General features: G+C 35.8%; 1 protein-coding gene across 3 annotated transcripts in view; it reads left to right on the top strand.

The window, feature by feature from the left end:
* Positions 1–21304, top strand: part of LOC143188404 (proton-coupled amino acid transporter 2) — a 29281-nt gene that overhangs the window by 5047 nt on the left and 2930 nt on the right. The window contains exons 2-10 of one of the 3 annotated variants that reach the window (XM_076392623.1): positions 9403–9479; positions 13903–14019; positions 17517–17635; positions 18167–18294; positions 18789–18873; positions 19243–19515; positions 19949–20127; positions 20577–20609; positions 20862–21034. In XM_076392623.1, the coding sequence (XP_076248738.1) occupies positions 13905–14019; positions 17517–17635; positions 18167–18294; positions 18789–18873; positions 19243–19515; positions 19949–20127; positions 20577–20609; positions 20862–21034 (1105 nt within the window). In that variant the 5' untranslated portion in view covers positions 9403–9479; positions 13903–13904. Of the gene's footprint in view, positions 1–9402; positions 9480–13902; positions 14020–17484; positions 17636–18166; positions 18295–18788; positions 18874–19242; positions 19516–19948; positions 20128–20576; positions 20610–20861; positions 21035–21304 lie in introns of all 3 variants that reach the window. The other 2 variants (XM_076392621.1, XM_076392622.1) reach the window with 2 other exon arrangements.

Raw genomic sequence — 21304 nt, 5'->3', positions numbered from 1 at the left:
GATGAATAACAAAATAGTATTTATTAAAAGAAATTATCGAATGTGCAAAATCAAACTTGTCATACGTTATTTTATTTAATTTTTTTCAAAAAAATTTGTTCAATCTTCCAACAGTCATTGCTATCTCTAGATAATCTTGTCATATAATTTATCGCAAATTCTATGTTTAACATGTGACTATACCGTGTCCTGATCCATTCGAATTAAGATCAATCGCAAAAGTAACCGACGAGTCAATATTAGTCGTCTGACAGCTTCAAGCTGACTTAAGCTCATCACTTGACATTGACTTTGGGAAAATTGACAATCTTTCAATTTCTAGATCCCCCAGTTCTCAGACTGGAGGGGACAATACAATTTGTAGGTAAGAAGCATGACGTTTGAGGTATACAGAGTAAGAGAACGCTTCTACTTTGCAGTAGATAAGTATGGTCAGTGGTCAGACTCAGTATTCCTCAAGCGCCATGCACTGACTTCAGCACACTCGTATCAGTTTCAAGTTCAATATTAATTTCCTCTACTCACATAAAAACACTTAGAACCTTGTAAATTAAAAATTTGAAGATTTTTGAAAGAGTTCGAAATTGAAAAATTTAGAAATTAGAATAACTTGAAATTGTACATGCAATACAAAATGTCTATAGGTGAATAACAGTAGAGTACGATGCATATTTTGAATTAGGAACAAAATTTCAAAACCAGTGCTCAAGCCTCAGTATGACTTTCTAAACTCGATTAAACCCTTATCGATCATTCCAGACATTTTTATCTTTTGCTTGCGCGAAATGCGACACTTCGCTATTGGTCGACTCAACTGTTTACCTCTTAAATTTCGATTTTATCTGCACATACCTTTGGGTTTTTCTGTAGCGTAACAAGTAAGGAAATTTCCTCTGATTTTCATCTTCGATAAAATAGCGATATTGGTGAATCGTAGGTGATAAAACAGACGAAACGATCGTTCGAAAATCTTTATTCTAGCATTATCACATCCGAAAGTTAGACGAAACACCTGCGCCAACCAACTAGGTCGCTATCGAAGCGCAAAAATACGAGGGAAGGAACGTTTCTTGTTCTTTTCCTCTTTATATTTCAGGCGAAGTTTATTTTGGTCGCGTCTTGTCGCTGGTCGTAGGGGCCCCTGTTGAAATCTCTTTTGTTGGGAAAAGGGAGACCTAGGTGCTTAGAAGATAACCGAATCTCGCAAAGCACTGTTTTTATATACATTATAGCTTCGAGCTTACTTAGTTTTTTGACTAAATTCGTGAACATCTTTCTTCGACTCTTTAACTCGCGGGGTCTCAACGATACTATTTTTCAAAACTTCATGAATGACCCCTGAAGTGAATGGAAGTCTATACAAAATTTCTAGACTTCCAGTAATAGCGCTGAAGTTACGTATCCTCGCGTGAAAATGAATCTTAGACTGCTTTATGCAATAGAAATTAGTTCAGTATCTATATGTGATAGTTGTACTTTAGAATGCAGTATCATGCACTGATTCACACTTTCCAGTCAATTGAAAATTTCCTCTACAGTACAAACTAACATCCTGACTGTTCTCACGAGTGCCTACGCAAACGTTCAATACTTGTGCTCGCCAATAGTCAATGTAAACATACGATCGTATATAGGGTGTTTCTTAAACGGCGTACTTCGCGTACATGGCATGGTTCCTACGCCCGAAATAGTACTACTTTCTAAAACAGTATCTCTCAATATATTATTTCCTAAACTCTTCTTAGACAATTTCTAATAAAATCTCAATCCCAAGAATACGATTCTATTTACCATTGCCAGGCGATAATAGAAGAAAACGAATTCAAAACTGATCAATAATCTGACATTTTTGTAACAAATACTTATTAGATACAATTTTGATACTCAAAATAGTACATACTATTTTCTGAAACTGTGTCTCTCGATATATTATTTTCCTAAATTTTTCTCAGACAGTCCCTAGTAAAATCTCGATCCCAAGAACGTGATTCTATTTAAGACTGCCTCTAATGACCACAGTAAGACAAAATTCAAAGTCCTGTCATGGATAGAGAATCTAAAATATTTTCGACAGTGCATAACGCTCTAAGAATAATTACAACGAAATAAAAGTAAGAGAACACGAGCCAAGGAAGGTCTATTCGAGGAGGGAGAGGTAGGGAGCATGAGCCACAGAGAGGGGAAAAGAGATACAAAGGAAGAGAGAGAGGCGACGATTCGTAACGCCGCAAAATGTTAATCAAAAACATCCATTGGGCCTGTATCAAGCATAGAATTGCGAATGGGTGAGCGTCGGGCCAACAAAGAAGGACTAATTCTGGCCAAGACGACGTTCTGGCTCGGGCGACGTGTTTCTTCCTGGTTGCACGTGGTACAGGCGCGGATTCCTAAACTTTAACAGGGCGCCGCGTTATCGAACCCAGTCGTTGCGATGTCGGAAGTTCGATGCGACAAATACCTGACATTGGTTATTTTTGAATGGGCGCCGCTTCTACGCCTGTATGGACGCAGGATGACACGTTGCACGCTGTAAAAAATGGCTATTGTATTTTTAGTGTGAAGTGTAACTGTTAGAGAGAACAGAGGAGCGATTATCGCTGACAACTCGAGGGTTCGCGACAGGGTGAATACATTATGAGAATTGATTAGATTAGACACTTTGATGCCAAACAAGGAATATATTTTAAAGAAATTGAGACTTTGTATTGATATAGAAAATAGAATGAAGGAAAAAGCAATGGACTAATTAACGCTACACGTGCCATCATTTGAAATCTCAGACCACTATCAAAAGTGAACTCTTGTGTTACTTAATTTCTAGCTTCGAAATTACTGTCACAGTCATAGTTTAAAGTGAATTATACTGTCTCAAGTATCCCATCTTCTCTATCTTGTCACGTGTTCCAAAAATAAAAGAATATTTGAATTCTTCTTATTGTTCAGCCAATGAAAGCTTTTCAGCTGTCAATTTGGCTCAAATTTGCCCATCCTTTATTCGTAGAAGTGATCCAGTCGCAGTTTAGAACGAATCGCAACGACGATTATCATAATTGTACCAAGAATTCTGTTCGTGCGATGTCAGGAACCCTTTAAAGAGGTAATTGACTTTAAAAGCATAATTCGTGCCCTTTGCCATCGTAATGACGCGAACTCGGCACTATGGATCGAAGAATGGGCCACTAATTTGTAATTGGAACCGTAGTCTCCTTTCTACCCACGATTATTTTAGTCCTTTTAACCGTGTCCACTTTATGACGACTTGATCGCCGCTAAACTTGCGATATTCGCTTCGTGGTCATTTAAATTGCTAAAGTAAATATGTATCGTTGCCTCTGCTAATAACTAAATACTTCATCGTCATTCTTTTTCTTTTATTACACTGGCCTCGAGCTTTATTTTCGCTGTATGAAATCACGCTGTATTTAAATAATTTTCCTGTCTGAAACAACTTCCTCGAATTTGATAAGATCAGTCGTTGAATCGATGGGATTATTTTCCTTTTCTATCTTGAATGTTATTTGTTTCGATCAAGGTTGGACGCGTATCACTTACTTGGGACTACGAGAGAAATTCAATGCTGAAAAGTTAGCAAAGCGAAACGGTACTGGTTGTGCCAGAGGGAAAAGAACTGGGAGATACAGGATACTTTGTTTATATGGTCCGAGATATCTGTGGTTGCATGAGAAAATGTAAATAGTCGAATTTTCGAGATAATTGTAATGCAGAATTAAGATTCGAGATTTAGAACGTGAATGCCTCGAAAATATAAATGACTTATGCTGCTTTGCCTTATAATCGTAGGTATTTCCGTTGCAGGATAAGTTTTTATCACTGTGCTCACAGTTTTAACGCTAATCCTCTCCTGCAGACCAAAGTCAATTTCTCGTGTTCGCGACATCACTGAGAGATAAACCTTAATTGCTTTTTGTTACAGCGTGGTTAGAAGTTATGTTTGAAAAAAAGAGAACGTTGGTGAATTCGTTGGGGAAGATTGAAAGAACGTTGGTTCTTAGGTTTCGCTTTGTGGTATTTAGAAATAAATATTGAAAAAGTATCGAGCACCTCGGTTCTAGCGATAAACAGTCTAATCATGGAATTAAATTGCAAATTGTAGTCAATTTGAAATTCTAATAAACGGAAATGTACGATCTAGTGTTCTGTTTTGAACTGACTACATCTTTTTTTAGTTTCAATGAACCTACTATGTAATCGTGGATTTCTTCTTTATTGAACAGTGATTTTTTTTTTTATGGTTTTTAAATTAGGACGACTCCTTTAATCCTAAGTATTATTACGGTTATGACATTTCTGATAACGCTTATCGTTGTTATCAGTAGTAAAAAAATTAAGTAACTGATCCAGGCACGCTTCGAGAAATAATTTCGCTTACACAATCGTAACCCTCTTTATTGCTTATTTATAAATATTTGTCATAATATAGTCGCGTTTTACTGAAATGAGTCTTTGAGAATGATACACGTCTTGAATGAAGGGAAATGATTGAAATAACACAAAGTAATGACTATTAGTAAAATGGTGACGAATAGAATAAAGTATCTTGAGATTGTGATTTGTTTCTTAGGAAACTGGTTTTGAATTTTAGCCAAGTATGTGTACCCTAATGTATTTAAAATATTGAAGACTAAAGGAATACATAGAGTTAAAACGCTTCAACTTCGCAGTAGATAAAGTCAGTGGTCAGACTTTGTCTTTCACTTGTGATACTCGGTTATTTAAATGTTTGAATATTTGAATGTTTGAATGTTTGAATGTTTGAATGTTTGAATGTTTGAGTGTTTGAGTGTTTGAATATTTGAATATTTGAATATTTGAATATTTGAATATTTGAATATTTGAATATTTGAATATTTGAATATTTGAATATTTGAATATTTGAATATTTGAATATTTGAATATTTGAATACTTGAATATTTGAATATTTGAATATTTTAATGTTTCAGTATTTGAATATTTCAGTATCTCAGTATTTTAAATATTCGAAAACCTGGAAATGTGTTTCTCAAATTAAAAAAAAGTTAAAAATTTTGAATTGAGGTTTACAACATACAATTTATATTTTCACTGAAAAAGGGTAGAGCTATAAAAGCCAAAATATAAGTCAAAACTTCGGATCTCGATATCTCGAAAATAAACCTATATTTTCATTGTTTTTGCCTTGCAATCACAGAGTTGTGCAAACACACTATTAATGCAGGGGTTAATGGTTTCAAGTCCTACACCATCCTCACAGTATTTTTAACGACTTCATCATCGCGTTACGTGATATATTTTAAACGGTGATTCCCCTGAAAAGAATTGTTTTATTCAAAGCACTTACTCAGTTAAGCTCTTCGAGCGTAGGACGTAATTACCCTGAAATTACGCTGACACCTAAACTGGCGTCGGCCCTTTTCTAACGCCACTATAGGACACCTGGTGTAATCGAGCATTTCCTGGTTACGAAATTTTCGACCTTGCACAACGAAACGATTGAAGTTCGTCGAACGCCTCGTTTATCGTGCTTCCGTCGTGGATAACCACTTCCTCTTTGTTGTTTGTCTCTTTTCGAACATTGTAATGTGTTTGAATTCATTGTCCAACGAATGGGAAGCCATTAAGCTTTTGAGGGATCAAAATGAACAGTGAGACGCGAATTACTAAAATTAACAGGTTAATTTCCTAGAAATCTGAGAGAAGAAACAAATTGTGTAGTGAATTTTTACTTACTATGTTATCTTATCATTTTGGTATAAAGACAGTGTACTTCATCGTTTCAAAAATTTCGTTTATCGTTATTCTGTCTCCCTCACAATTGTTTACACCAAGATTAATGCATTTTGTAGGAAAAAACTAATTCATTATCGAACTTATAAAGCACTTAGCGATGATTATTTTATCACCTCACGGTCGAGAGAGGAATATGTAAGAAATGAGTCATATATCACACTTGCCGCGTCTGCGAGTGAACTCAGTTAATTAGAATGTCCAGTTTCGTAAGAACGCGATTAGAGATGGGATGCATATATTTCATGTGATTTCGAAGTAATCGAGTGCACCCTTTATCGTCTCTCTTCTTGTCTCTTTGGGTTACGTCAGGGGCTAAAGATTACTTTATCTTAATACGCTAATAAAGAGTTATCTCGACGAAAGTTTTCCAGCGGGAAAGCGAGAGAAAACCGGTTAACAGAGAATTGTTCACGCTCGATAACGCACAACAACTGGCTGATTATTTTATTAACGTGTTGTTGTTCCCTTCTCGATCTAAACGAAGTTTGATTGCCTTTCGATACTTTCGAGGCAATTAAATTCTCCTTATTGTCACCGATCGAGCTTCGTCAGTAACCCTCAATTCTTTTCGATTTTTCAATTCTTTTCTACTTTTTCAACTCTTTTAAACTTTTCACCTTCTCAACCCTTTTCAACCCTTTCAACTTATTCAACTTTTTCAACGTGAAACTTCTCAAATATAGGACTTCTTGAATATACAACAGCATAACATAATAAACAAAACAATTTTAATTAGCTACCAATATTTCATGTACCTCTTCATTATACCACTCACATCTGAAATGGTCATTAACCCATAGGATTCTAAAAACCCTGCAAATCCTCAAGGACTCACTAAAAAGTCAATTCTACACTCAACATGTTCTCCTCATCACTGTACCCCATCTGTTTTAAGAATCATCACCATTCACACTCCTCTCAAATCTACCAAGCAAAAACCCAAGGAGGGACATTTCTCTCGAACGAACCAATTTACTTGGCGTTCCTGTCCGATAAAAAAGAATTCGTCAGACAGATGTTGAGAGTTATCACGAGTCAGTCCATGAATTCCATGTACTCGTGATTCGTGTTGCACGTGACCGCGCCGGAATTCAACGATAAATAATTTCTAATTGCCCGTGTTGAGTGCTCGCGTGCACGTGCTGTTTCTGCTCTGTGCATTATGGCGCGTGCTTCGTACGCTTCTCGCGAGGCATCGAGCCCTCCGCCTCGTTGTCGCGAAGTTAGGTCTTCGAGTTAAGAGCCGAGTCGCGAGCACGCACAGATTACTTAAGAGAAGTCAATCAATGACACACGGTCCCTGTCTGGTGCATGTTTCGCGTCGGGGATTGTTAACCAATGGAATATTACCCGATCGACGGCTGTCGGGCGCGTGTCGAACGAATTTTAACGCGACACGCGTAAATGAACGCTAATCGTAATGGGCGGGCATTCTTTGACACATTGTTCTCGTCGGCTCCTTGCCACTTGTCGACCCCTGTCTGTAAATATTGGAGTATATTTATCGGTGATTGATTATGATTGACTGTAGCATTCGGCGACTGAGTACACTTATTCTTGAATTAATTTCGTATCTGGTGGATGTCTGTTGTGGTTCGTAGATGAGATGGAGTGCAACGAACTGCGACTCTGAAATGTTTCAAATTTTAGAAATGAACTTACAAGTTTTCGCGTGTAGAAACTTTTAAATTTTCAGATATTCAAATATTCAAATATTCAAAAATTTAGATATTCAAATATTCAAATATTCAAATATTCAAATATTCAAATATTCAAATATTCAAATATTCAAATATTCAAATATTGAAAAATTCAAAAACGAATTTTTGAATTTTTTTTTCGCAAAATCACAGTACTTTGAAGTAGCCTTTGCATCTTTCTCGCAATGGAGTCAGATTTTGCATAACAGAGTTTGAATATTTGAAATTGCTGTTACTTCAAAATTAACGTTACTTCAAACTGTTCTTTCATATCCCAAATTTCAAATTAAATTTATCTAGAATTCCCTCAGTCCCTCTAACAAAGCTACTAAACAAAATTGTCCTTCATCTACTTCAAGTTCCTTCTTCCATCCATCTCTATCTTATCAACGACCATTTTCCATCCATGTTACTATACTCGAGCAAACATCCTCACCACTTAGCTCTAATAAGGTGTAATTTTTGCAAAACGAGTAACCGATTATTATTTTATGCCTGATCCCCTTTAGACTCCTCTCAATCACAGTGTTTTCCCCGGAGGTCGGGGTCGACATCCACAGCTCGAATCCTTTGTTGTTCCCATCGTCGTTATCCACGATTATTCGACGGTTGTTTGCAGCGGGTCTGCTCGTTAAACAACGGAATAATACAGCGGAGGAAATCGGTGGAACGCTCAGGACAGATGTTCGCTCGGTCACGTTTCCGTGGGAAACTGGACCGTGTATCATCCATTGAACTCGGCGCGACCTTAATTCGATCGGTTGTTGCCGACGAAAAGCAACGAGATAGACCGTGGCCTGATGCTTAATTAACGGACGCCGCGTGCCCTTTTATCTGTTATCGCGAACGCGGAATTTCAACCGAGATGATGCCCGAGAAAAAAGAGGATGCTCTTGCAGTCCTCCGCGTGAAATCGAGCCTGACACATGTGGCTCGTAAACCTTATGTCCTTGTCATCGGTTTTATGTTTTTTTTAATTTTTTGTACGTGACGATTTGTATCAGTGAAGTTGTGATTACGTAACGAGAGTGATTGGGAGAATATACGTGGTGTTTTTGGTACAAATTGAAATAGATATATACTTGTAGAGGCGATGGAACTCAAATGTAAAAGAATTGTAAAAAATGCTAAATTTATCTCCACTTTGATGTATATATTATAGAATGTAGTTCATGTTTGTAATTATTGTATCGAGTTGGAATTTGATACATCGTGACTCGTAAGATTTTCGTAGAAGCATTTTGTTATCAAAGTGAAGAGGTCAGTTCACCATTGGGTCGATGTGTTTTTGATTCGATTTTGGCACAGATCAGTGGAACTCCCTCTCCACAAAGATATTTAGAATTTCATAAAAGTGATTCTTCAGATGATACAATAAAATTTATAAATATTCGTTAACATTGAGGTATTATTACTATAGAAGATAACACAGATAACACAGTCCTAGCATCATTTGAGTTTTCCTATCGTATCTATAAATATTTTAATATGAACCAAAGACACTTTGTACCTAATTACTTATTTTTACACGCTATTTCACGATTCTTGGATATTTAGATTGAATATTTAGTTTCGCGAGTGTCTCGAGGATCCTGAATAAAAAGTTTCACAGTTCTTTCGATGCGTTTCAAGTCGAGGAAAAATGACATGCCGCGATCTTGGCACCGATACCCATATGCACCTTGGTTGTTCGCCATATCTTTCGTACGTATTACCTCGTTCAGCTCGTTACTTAAGGAACACACCTGATAAATGATGTTTAATCAACGATCAAACATAGACTCGATTGGAATTTCCCCGATAAAAATATTCTGTTAAAGTACAGATAGTTCAATATTGAGTATAATTGTTTGCCTTCGATTGGTATTCAGTGTAATAGACTCGACTAATGGGACCTTGTGATTGCTCTTGCAGATGGAAATGCACAACAATCCCAACGCAAAGAAGAATACTTTCCGCGGGGACGAGATGACGCTCAAGGAACCTCACAGGTAAATCGAATAATTAAATTCATGAGTTAAGAAGCAAGAAACGTCCAAAAGCCACGTTTTGAGATATTTCATTCTGAGTATATTAACTTCACTTGTTTTTTGGTGACTTAATGCACTTTGTCTCTTGGGTCCAGATATATTAGGTCGACCCTTGAATAATGTCACTGAAGATTATTTCAGTTTCAAGGAAATCAGTACTTAATTATTTAGAGTTATACTTAATTATTAATACCAATACAGATTGTTACTTTCTACGACCATTTTTTATCTTGCAGATAATTTTTCAACCTTTTGTTAAAAAAATGTCCACTTCCTTGAAATGAGAAACGATATTTTTTATAAGGAGGCCTAATAATTTTGAGATTGTTTGGGAATAACTCATTTTGGAGTTGTACTGTTCTTGAATTCACTGATTCAATTTCTGATTCGATTTTTAATGAATACAGACTGTATATTTAATTATCACTTAAGTAGCACTGGTTTTTGTCAGCGTTCGTCATCGTTGGCGGATGAGAATCAGCTTTCTAACGCGTGACATCATTTTTCCTACATAATTCACTCGCCATGCGACTACAATTTAATTATCTGTCACCTGGACGGTTTAATAATTCGCTGTAGCTGTGTCACGCAACTGTAGATTGCGCAACGTCGATGTTACTAATTAGAAAGTTATTACCGTAACGTAACTGTGCAGTCATCTACCGCTTCATTAATCTCATCCTAATCTTTTCCACGTATTAGAGAGAAGCGTAATCGATTGACCGATGACCACGTTACATTGACAATTTTTGCTTTTCGTAAATACTGTATCACGAAATTAAATATGGAGGAGGGCAAGATATAGATATTTAATCAATTTTAACGAAATTACTTGCGGATATTTTTAAGTTTTATGTATCCAGAATTCTTTTTATTAGATATATCTTACATAGCACAGAGACGTCTTAAGAATGTCTTGTGTTCAAGACATGCAATGAAGTCTTGAAAATGTTCAAAAGACGCTTTTGAAGCGTTAGAAGTTACAAATCAATATGTCTATAAGACGTCTTAAAAGACATTCAGAAGACGCTCTTAAAGACGTCCAAATTGGGTTTATAAGATGTTCAGAAAAAAATAGACATTTTTTAGAGTGGCTTTAAGACATCTTATGGCTGTAAATTTCAGAAGTTTTTAAGATGTACAATGTCAGATGTATCTATGACAAATTCAAATTATGATTATGATCATGACAAGCATAAAATGAACATAAAATAGACGTCTTCAAGACGTCTAGTATTATCTAAGATTACTCTATTACTTGAAGCCTCTCATAAAACTCAGTTACTAAAATTCTGAAAACTATGAAATATGGGTATTCGAGAAATCCTAATTTAAATCAAATTTTCCTTCGTCAGCCCCTTCAAATGTCCCGATTTAAAATAAAAACTCAAGTTCGATCACCCCCTCCCTCGGTCGCTATCTAGCCAGCGCCATTCTCGAACGACTCCTTTTTAGAAAGATCGCGCCTTATCCAGTTCATCGCTGCCCGAAATAGTCGTAGGAGCAGGCTAGTGGCATTAAACGGACAAATTGCGAAATGTGACGAGAGCACGTATACATACGCGTTCCTGTTTCAATGGCAAGACCAGAGCCAAGAAGTGACGTAGCTCGTTGGCAGCCACCGATGTTCCTTCGATCTAGCATCGAGCCATAAAGCATCCACAGCATCCTTCGATTCGCTTTCCACCCGCTGATCCATCTTTCATAAGGCTGAAACGGCAATTAAATGGAAATTCGCTGTCACGTTCGAGCGAATCGAGGCTTCCCCGCTTCGCGGATCTCGTTACATAATTTTTGCCCGCCAAAGGACTTTGCAAACACTGCCAACCGGACGTGGCGACGATTTAGTACTTCTTTGTAGTCTGGGATCAACTACGCACATCCTTGGGAACACTTTTTTGCTTATTATCGTGGGCATAGTTGCTGATCATCGTTGCTCTGTAATGGCCATCAGTGGATAGGACAATTGTCAATGATGTTAGACTGCGTTGTTCACTTACGGCTGCTAAGCCGGTTTTTAGTAATATTGTTCGCTAATCATTCCAGCAAGCAATCAGTTGTTCAAGGATGGAGAGATAAGAGGACTGGTTTTAAGCAGTTGCTTTTGTTTGCGAGTTTTTTAACTTGTATCTTTTGGGTGATCTGCACTTGAAATATTCTGGTTTGGAAGATTATCTCTTTCATTTCTCGATTTATCTGCGTGCTTGGATGATAGATATTAGAGTGAAGGTTGATTTGATTATTCATTGATAGCGTACTGTGAATTGGGAGAATGTGGCAGGTTTTTGTAAGTTTGTTATGTTAATAGACACATCGAACTGTTTATATTTACTTTAAATATACTATTATAATATTACATCTTTTAACGTCTTTTTAAATATTCAAATTTTCAAATTTTAAAATTTTCAAATCTTCAAATTTTCAAATCTTCGAATCTTCAAATTTTCAAATTCAATATAAATTTTTCAGTATTTAATTCTTCAAAACTTAGGTTACATGTATTCTCGTTAAAGATGTATGAATTCACATCTGCCAGTGTTACTCCATACTGTCAATATTCCCCTAAGTTATGGTATGTCTTCTACATGTAGAGGGTGTTTAAAAACATACAAGTATAACTTAAGGTGTGAATCAAGCGTACAAAAGCAACGAAAAAGGTTTCTGTAAATGTTTGTTCTCTTTGACTTTGTTCAACTGTCTATGAGTTATAGATATGTAGTATTTCGTAGTTGAATCATTCTTGTTACAAAATGAGCTAGTATGATTTCATTCAGATAATTCATCTATCATTATTTCATGTCATTTATGACCTTATCGACTGTTTCAGAAACTTCATTATACTTAATAACAGCAACACGAGTCGGTTTCCAATAGAGTTCTACAGTAATTTGCATTTCTAATTGCAGTGAAACATACGAATGCAGGAATGACAGGCATGCTCTTAATGCATATCTAACACTAGATCTGTCGCCTTGATCGTGAGACTTAAATTCATTGATCCATACATAAAACCTGACAATTTACAGAAAACCTTGTTCTACTATTTATCTGCACGTGTCAGAATTCATACCGAAGACAAAACTTTGGAGACACTGACTTATTGCAAAAAGTCATAACTAAGACTGCCTGTAACTCGAAAATAATGTATTCTTGTGTCTCTGATTCACACTGAAATATTTCTACACGTTTTGAGACGTTTTGTATAGTAACCGCTCCTCGATCGTTGAAACGACGAAATGAGTTCAATTATAGTTGCTGTTTCGTTGAATACCGCCAGTTATTCGACTATAGGCATCGAAAGGGAAATCGAAACACGGTTGGTCAAAGAATTATAAATAACGCGTGATAAATTCGACGTCGGCGGCGTCACTGAAGCAGCTCGTGGAGGAAAGTCTGAAAGATTTGATCAGAATTAAAGAGGTGCTCCTAAGGAATCAATCAGGGGTTTACCTTGAAATAATGCGCGCATGAGTCTCAGGGTTATTGAAATAGAGGCAGGATTTAAGTCACTTTCACTGACTTCACTCGTTTCTGTAACCTTCACGTTTCGATGCTACTATTTGCGAATATTTTTATAGTAGAAACGTGGTTTTTGGTCCAAAGGATAGAGCAGCCAAATATGATTTAAATATTATTTAATTTAAAGCTTGTATAGTGTCAGTGTCACTGTTGTAACACATAAAGTAGGATCATTACTCTCTTCAGAGTAAATATATTAGATAAACTGATTTATAATAATTGAATACAAAATTCGTGGATTTTTAATTTATTAGTACTTCTAACTAACATAAACTTCTAATATTAAAATACATTCTAAACATTAAGAGAGATTTTATTGTCCATATAGTAGTCTCTTATAATAGTAGCGTCTCATATAACTATACTTTAATTTCCTATAAAAATGTTTCTCTTAGGCACTACTCAACTATGCACGAGTTCAAGTGAAAGTGTATATATTTCCAAAGTAGAACGCGAATATTGCAATTCTCGTAGAACGGAGAGAACGTAGAAGCAGAAGTACAGTTCTATAAATTTCACAAACTACTTGTTGTACAGAAACAAACTTACTACCAGTACATTCTAGTTGCGCCAGTTGCATCTCAAGTTTCCTGGAAATGCAATACTCGATAAATGGAAATGTCGTTAACACCTTTCATACTAGATACTGTGATCCAAAACATGTTTCATATTTCTACTATTGGAAGGTTTCTTTAAGACACTGCATTTTTCTTTTACTGCAACATGCATCGCTGTGTTTAATGCACTTTTTAGATATTGACTCATTAAAATTGCTTTGGTTCATCTTTTGAGAGATTAGTGTTTGAAGCCACAGGCTTTGTTAATATTGTGTAACAAATATTAATTTAAACTGTTCTTTTTGCAGGAATGGGAGCACCTATGGAGCTTTCCAGTCGAAAGACCCCATTTTGGCGGTCGAAAAGGGTGGCGATCTTGAAGGCGGAAGTGACGAGCACGGGATTTCCGTTAACCATCCGACCTCGTATGTGTTACCTACTCAAAGTTCTTTTTCTTTGACTTTTACAGGGAAAGTTTATATTAAGAAATCTTTTAACCATAATTCTCAGTTAAATCTGCGACTTGTGGGAATGGATATGAATAATTTGACAAGTGAAGTGTTGCAATAAAATTTTGTAAGAAGATTACGTTTCGTTGTCCTCATGTGTGCTCGGTTTCATTGCCGCACAACCGCGAGATACGTTCCTCTCTGCGGTTTTACCTACAACCGCTTTCTGTCGCTGGTAAATCTTATTTTTATCTACTTTTTCTCATTTTTACGTGCACATCCGGGGATAGCCATGCTACGATTAAATTCATGATAAGTGAAGTACGTTTGCCTCGAAGAAGATCCTTTACCACATGTTTGCTTTAAGATTATCAATGATTGTCACGTTATCGTCTCTTCAACCGACCCTCCTTTTTTCATCATTTAGGAATTAATCTGTTAGGTTCATGGTTTATTATTAATTAAATCGACTGATCGTTACGTTTCGTATTAGTGTATTTATAAAAATTGTATTCTGTATCAGTGAATTTCTGTTATAGTCTTAGGGGATGTGGGAGTATTTGATTAAACAAAATTTGGGGATACTAAAAATAGGAAAATGATGAAAATAGAGATTACTAGAAATAGGGAAATGCTAAAAATAGAGAATACTAAAAATAGAAAATAGGCACTAAAAACAGGGAAATAATAAAACTAAAAATTCGCAAATCACCTCTCTACTTTCACTGAGAACATGCATCTTCCTCCTGGCAAGTGAACCATTTTATCTTCCAGATTAATCAACCCCTAGATTCCTCACGCATTGCTAAAATTTGCATATATCCTTCAATATGATCTGGCAGAAGTAGCTATTTATTTCTTTTACTCACGTTTCTGACGATGATGTTCCACGTATTAAGGAAGGAAGTAATTCGAAGTATCGCGATACTGCAATAAACCTATATAATCGTAGGTTTCCGTGATAATCTCGAGAGTGTCATTTTCTAAGAAGAACTATCATAAATTCGACGCAGTTCACGGTTCGTTTTTGTTCGTTTCATGCTCAGTACTTCTGAATAATTTTAGAAGTACCTCATTGTCCTGATAAAATTATTGTTCATTGCATAGCTGTGGATCTAGATTTCCTACTCAGTGTAGGTAATTGTCATGAGCAATTAAAGTGCATTATAGGCTTGCAAGAGACCTTGACGTGTCTACGTTACGCTTTCAGTAAGTGTTCTTAAACTCGCGTTTCGATTAGCGGAGGACGTTCAAATTGAAACAGCAGTTGATTGGTTTTAAACCGGATTATACTGGATTCGGAAGGATATTGTTGCAGAGATAATAGAAAATAGTTAACAAGAGTTTTCACGAGTCTTTTTCTCTAAGAATTTGCAGTTTTCGAAGATAAACTGAAGAATATTGGCATCACGGGTTTACATTGTTCATAGATTTTTAGTGAGGCAATATATCATTTTTGAATATTTAAATATTTAAAAATTTGAGAATTTAAATACTTAAAAATTTTAAAGTTTTTGAATTTAAAAATTCAAAAATTCAAATCTCAAAGTTCAAAGTTCAAAAATTCAAATATTCAAAAATTTGAAAATTTGAATATTTGCATATTTAACTATTCGAATCTCCTCTGAAATCTCTTTGCACCATTACTTTCTCTTGCTTCTTACTACCTACGTAGAGTGCATAAAATCATATTCAACGACTTAAATCTATTCAACTCTTTACTCGTCCCCTTAATAATTGTGGTGGAAGACGAAATTGTCCACTTTTTTAATAATAACGTTAATGTATGCACACTCGAAAGTGTTTGTTCCAGTACTATAATACTCGTTTAAGTATCACAGTTACGTGTGTGGGCGATTTCTCTTAATCAGTGAGAAACGTAAGCGAAAATTACTTTCCTGAAATTAACGTCTTATCTAAGAAGGTCAAGCTGTATGAATATAGGAAATTAAAATAGTAATTTTCTTACGTATCTAATCAATTTCTTAAATATAAATAGTAATAGGTACAGGTATTGTTCATTTCCTGCAATAATACCATAACTAAAATAATATCAGTGATTAAGTTATTACTATCTTTTTTTGTTTGAGCAATTTTGATCTCGAAAGGGAAACCTTTTGAAAGAAACAAACAGTTTTAGCCTGAAATAGTTATTGCCTCATTTCTCGGTAAATTATAATTTTTCAGTTACGCTATTCTTGCAAAAAACTTGAGCGATATGCTCACGTTGATAACGCGAACGAACGTGATTAACGAGGAACATTAGGTCTAGGACTTCCCCAGAACCACAGAAGTCGAAGACGAAAATGAAGACGAATCTCGAAATAAATACGCTGGCATAGGTTCTCATCGGTTCGCGTAATTTCCACATTTAACTCTTCATTTAACGAATCGTTCCTGACGTGGAACACTAATAGTATTTTAATCAATTGCGTAAAGACGAATTTCCTTGAAGCGTCAGCGAAAGGAAGCATAACTTCCTTAAACTAATAAGTTCGCAAATCTAACTCCCACAGACTTAACAAACCTGCTAAACAAAAAATACATTTCCTGCATTTCTTCTTCCCTTTCTACTACATTTTCCTTATTGCCCCAAAAAACTTATTTTTCGACCTCAAACGTACGACAAATTATGCAAATAGCCAAATTGGTCAGTTTAATACTATCGAATTTTGTGTCTGGATAGGACGTTTTTAATACGCCATCGAGGTGAATTAATGAGACGAAAAAGTGATGAGAGCTATAGTTAGACAAGTGGTATATTTTAAAAGGAATCTGCCTACTTTATTTTTGTCGGTTCGCTTCTATTTTCGTTCATTCCTGCTTATTCGAAGAATGATGGTCGCGAATGGTTCGCGATATCCACGGATTAGACGTTGCACGTGTCCTCTTCAAGGTACGAAATCGTGGGGCGAGCGTAGGAACGTTTTCAAAGTCGGTCGGCCAGTTCATTCGCCGGCGATTTTAAATTAGCTCACGCGGACGAGACACGGGAATGCTTGGAAAATCTGCTTGTCAACTCTGCCTCGGTCTTTATGGTACACGCTGACCGATGCTTTCATCTAAAAAGTCTATTTTTCTTAAATAAAAATGTTAACCTTGACATGTACAATAATTTGTACGAACATCCTTTAAGACTTTACTCGAATAAAAATAGTTTTAGAATCTCTACTTTGAATTAAAATTGATTTTCTATCCTAGTAATTTGCTATTGTTTTTAGAAAATTCCCAGAAGATTAAAAATTACACTTTTAGTTATTCAGATGAAATTTAATTATTGAGAAGCAAAATGTAAGTGAAGAAGCGTTTAATTTTAATGAGAATTGTTCAGAATTTTTTTAGTTCAACGTCAGGTGGATATAAATGAACGACAGTGTACATATATGAATATTGATATTGATAATGCATGATATTACTGACGAATAATATGGCTGATTACAGGTATTTAGAAACAATGATGCACCTGTTCAAAGGTAACGTCGGCTCGGGTATATTTGCCTTGGGGGATGCCTTCAAGCATGCCGGACTATTGCTGGCCCCGCCACTTACAATCTTCCTTGGTGTCATTTGTGTTCATGCGCAGCACATTCTAGTACGTAAAACCAACTCTATTCAATCAGGATGTTTCAGTTCTTTCTAATTCACTGCAATCCCTAAACAATCTTTTAAACAAACAATTATCTCATGATCTACTTCTACGTATTAAGACAGTACTTTCCAAGATTCCTTTAACAATATAACACTATTTTCACAATAGAATGTTTACCTAAATAATTTGTGTACTATTACAAATTTGTGTTACACTACATTCCAATTTAATTTTTACTAATCTGTTAATTCAATTATTACTAATTGCCAATTTAACTAATTACCAATTTAATTATTACTAATGTTAATTCTATTTACTAATGTTAATTAATCTGTTAATTTACTTAAAAATTACAACAGAGCTCAAGTTAGTTCGAGTGCATTTGGTTTCTTTAGAAAATTTCGTAGTTTTAGTAAATTTGTAGTTTTTTTTTATAGTCTTTCATAAACTTTGTGTTTGACTGGTTGTACATGATGAAGAGATCGTTCTTGGAAGGTGGTCTTTGGTAATGAAGATATTATTGTACGATTCCAGGTGAATTGCAACGAAGAGGTGACGCGTCGCGTTAATGATCCAATTGCTGCATCTGGATTCGCTGGTACCGTGGAAATGTGCTTTGCAACCGGTCCTCTCGCACTCCGAAAATACTCTGTGTTTATGAGGTTCGTATGCGTGTCAGAGACGAAACACGGACACCATCGACTGTTTTCAAACGTAACATTGTCGAGACAGAAACTGTCAGAAACTGAGGAAAAGATAATGAGCAGCATCCAGGAATTATCCTTTCTTTCTGCCATCTTTAGATCTTTAGATAACATAGCAGGGTTGTTCCTCTTTTATTTCTGTTATGTTATGTTTTGTGTAACATTTAGTTGAAGTACTTAATTATAATTAAATGGATTTCCAAGGCTTGAAAATATAAAAAAATTTAGATCACATTAAGTGTGAACATTAAAGTCGCTGCAATTTATAAACAGAATTTATGAAAACTTTTAGAAATAGAAATATATAATATTGTGGTTTTCTTTAAACACCATAACTTCCCATGAAGAGAAATCACTCTTCAGATTTTCTTCATCTAAAGTTCACGAGATTCACCCCCTGATTTTCTTCTGCTTTTTAAATTATCATTTACGTTTGCCTCGCTTTGTTCCAGAAAATTGGTTAATATCTTTTTATGTATCACGCAACTCGGATTTTGCTGCGTTTATTTTGTTTTCATTGCCACGAACATGCAGCAGGTGAGCACCTCCAGCTTTACACGTCTCTTATCAAATTTCTTTCGATATACTCTTCCTCTTTCAACTCTGTAATCAGATTGCAAAACCTGATATGACATTCTAATTTTTCAGTACATCGATTTTAAAGTACAAACTAATCTCTAAGTTAAGATTTAAATAAAACATGAATTGTCACCTTGCTATTCTTTAAACTACGCGATATATATTCTACTATCATCTTCTGCAAATTAAAAGATCTTATCTAGATACTCATCAAAATACTCAAGAGTATTATACATGTCTTAATATTAAAGAAAAATGATATATTAGGTTTTGCCAGTCGATTACAGAAATACAATGCCAGTATAAAAAAAGTCTTGCTTCTAACAGGTGTTGGACGTGTATGGAATCAAGATGGACGTTCATCAACACATGGCTGTGGTCCTGATTCCCATAATGCTGAGCACTTGGATCAGGAACCTAAAGTACCTGGTGCCACTCTCTTCGCTGGCGAACTTACTGGTCATAACTGGCTACATCGCCACTATGTATATAATGTGCCACGATCTGCCACCGATCCAGGAGAGGCGGTACATAGCCGATTGGCACGATATCCCTCTGTTCTTTGGCACTGTGATATATTCTTTCGAGGGTATCACTTTGGTAAGCCCCTCGTCTACACGTGCTTCCACGCATTTATGTAACCGCGTGTAAATTTGGCAGCCGCCTGACCTGTCGCGATTCGCCTTTCTCTAATAAGAAACAACTGTGAACTGTACGACGTTGATTTTAACGAAATTAACATCGAGAGGGTAGTTCTCAAGGTTGACCTATTGCGTACCAAAGAGTTCTTTCAAGAGAATGACTGGCATGGTGGTCATTATGACTGATGACCACTGTATTTTCTAAGAAAACTTATTGGAGAAAATTCTAATTTCGAAAGTATAGATTTTTTAGCATGTAAGGGTCTCTGTTGTATGCAAATTTGAAGGTCATCTATGGGGTATTTGTTAAGGTTGACCTGTTGATTAAGAGGATTAAAGATTAAATTTATTTGGCTTTTGGTGTTCTAACAATGACTGCTCTTATGTTTTAGGTGTTACCCCTAAAGAATGAAATGAAGAAACCGAGTAATTTCAGTAAGCCCCTTGGAGTCCTAAATGTTGGGATGGTCATTGTGGGCACGATGTTCGTCGCGATGGGTTTCATATCTTACTTGAAATACGGCAACGCAGTGGCTGGATCAGTCACTTTAAATCTTGAATCATCGGAAGTGTAAGTATAGAGATATATTTTTTATCACCAAGGAAATGACAATGTTTTACTTATTATCTTGTTCGATGAAATCACTGTCTTATGTGTATATAAGTACACGAGTTAATCACTCGCTAAATTTATCTATAAGTGTTACGAGTATAAATCAAACAAAATAAATTTCATAAATTCATCGAAGCTGAAATTTCAAAAGATAGTAATCGTGAGAAAATTAGGCAAGTGATTAGCAAAATTTCTGTAGCATAGCCTAGGATACGTTTGATAATAAGTCGACCCTATCTCGCCGATTTTACAGTAGATTATTATGCGTTCAGGTCGTTAAGTCGCACTGCGTTAGGAAAAATAGTCAAAATTCTGTCACACAAAATGATAGCGAAACATTGCGAGACGCAAACCTAACTAAAGCAATCGAAACTCTTTTGTAACATAATTTTCTGTTGCATACAAAGGGTGGATGGGAAAATCATCGTCCCACATGCAAGGTTTCTACCATATAATTTTATCTGTGTAGAAGTGCCGTGCCTTAAAAACGTTACTCACTTTAGGCAGAGTTTTCTTGTGTTACCATTAAACGTATTAACAATTGTGAGATTTTTACGTGTTCACGTAATCCTGCATGCTGCGTTCTCCAATATGAAACTAGAATAGTTTTACCTGTACCTCGTACTTTTGAGAGCAAAGAAACAACAAATGTATTTTTCAAATATTCACGAGGAACAATTTTTTTCTTACAGCTTGCCCCAGTGCATAAAGGTCGCCATCTCGTTAAGTATATTATTCTCCTATGCACTTCAATTTTACGTTCCCATCGCGATCATTTGGCCGAAGATTGTCGACCAGTTCGGCCCGTTCAAGTGGCCAATTCTAGCAGAGACTGTCTTCCGTTCAGCTGTGTGCTTCCTTACATGTAAGTCGAAAAGTTCAAAATGGAAATTGCATCTCCAGCAGAACTATTTTTAAAGATAGACACATTTCAATGAAAATTCCATACTCAATTTTTAAATGATTCACAAAATACTAATAATTACAGGTGCTTCGTGTATTTGGCTTTCTTAAAAAATATGACAACTTTATGTATTTAGGTCGACAAGTGGTCCAATACTCAAGTACCTTTATAGTTAAGAACCCAAGTAATCTAGTAGTCAAATAGCCAGGCAGTGTAACTAGCCAAGTAGTA

This window comes from Calliopsis andreniformis, chromosome 2, assembly GCF_051401765.1.
Source record: "Calliopsis andreniformis isolate RMS-2024a chromosome 2, iyCalAndr_principal, whole genome shotgun sequence".
Taxonomy (NCBI): domain Eukaryota; kingdom Metazoa; phylum Arthropoda; class Insecta; order Hymenoptera; family Andrenidae; genus Calliopsis; species Calliopsis andreniformis.
The sequence above is the reverse complement of the archived record's forward strand: the minus strand, read 5'-3'. Positions and strand labels throughout refer to the sequence as shown.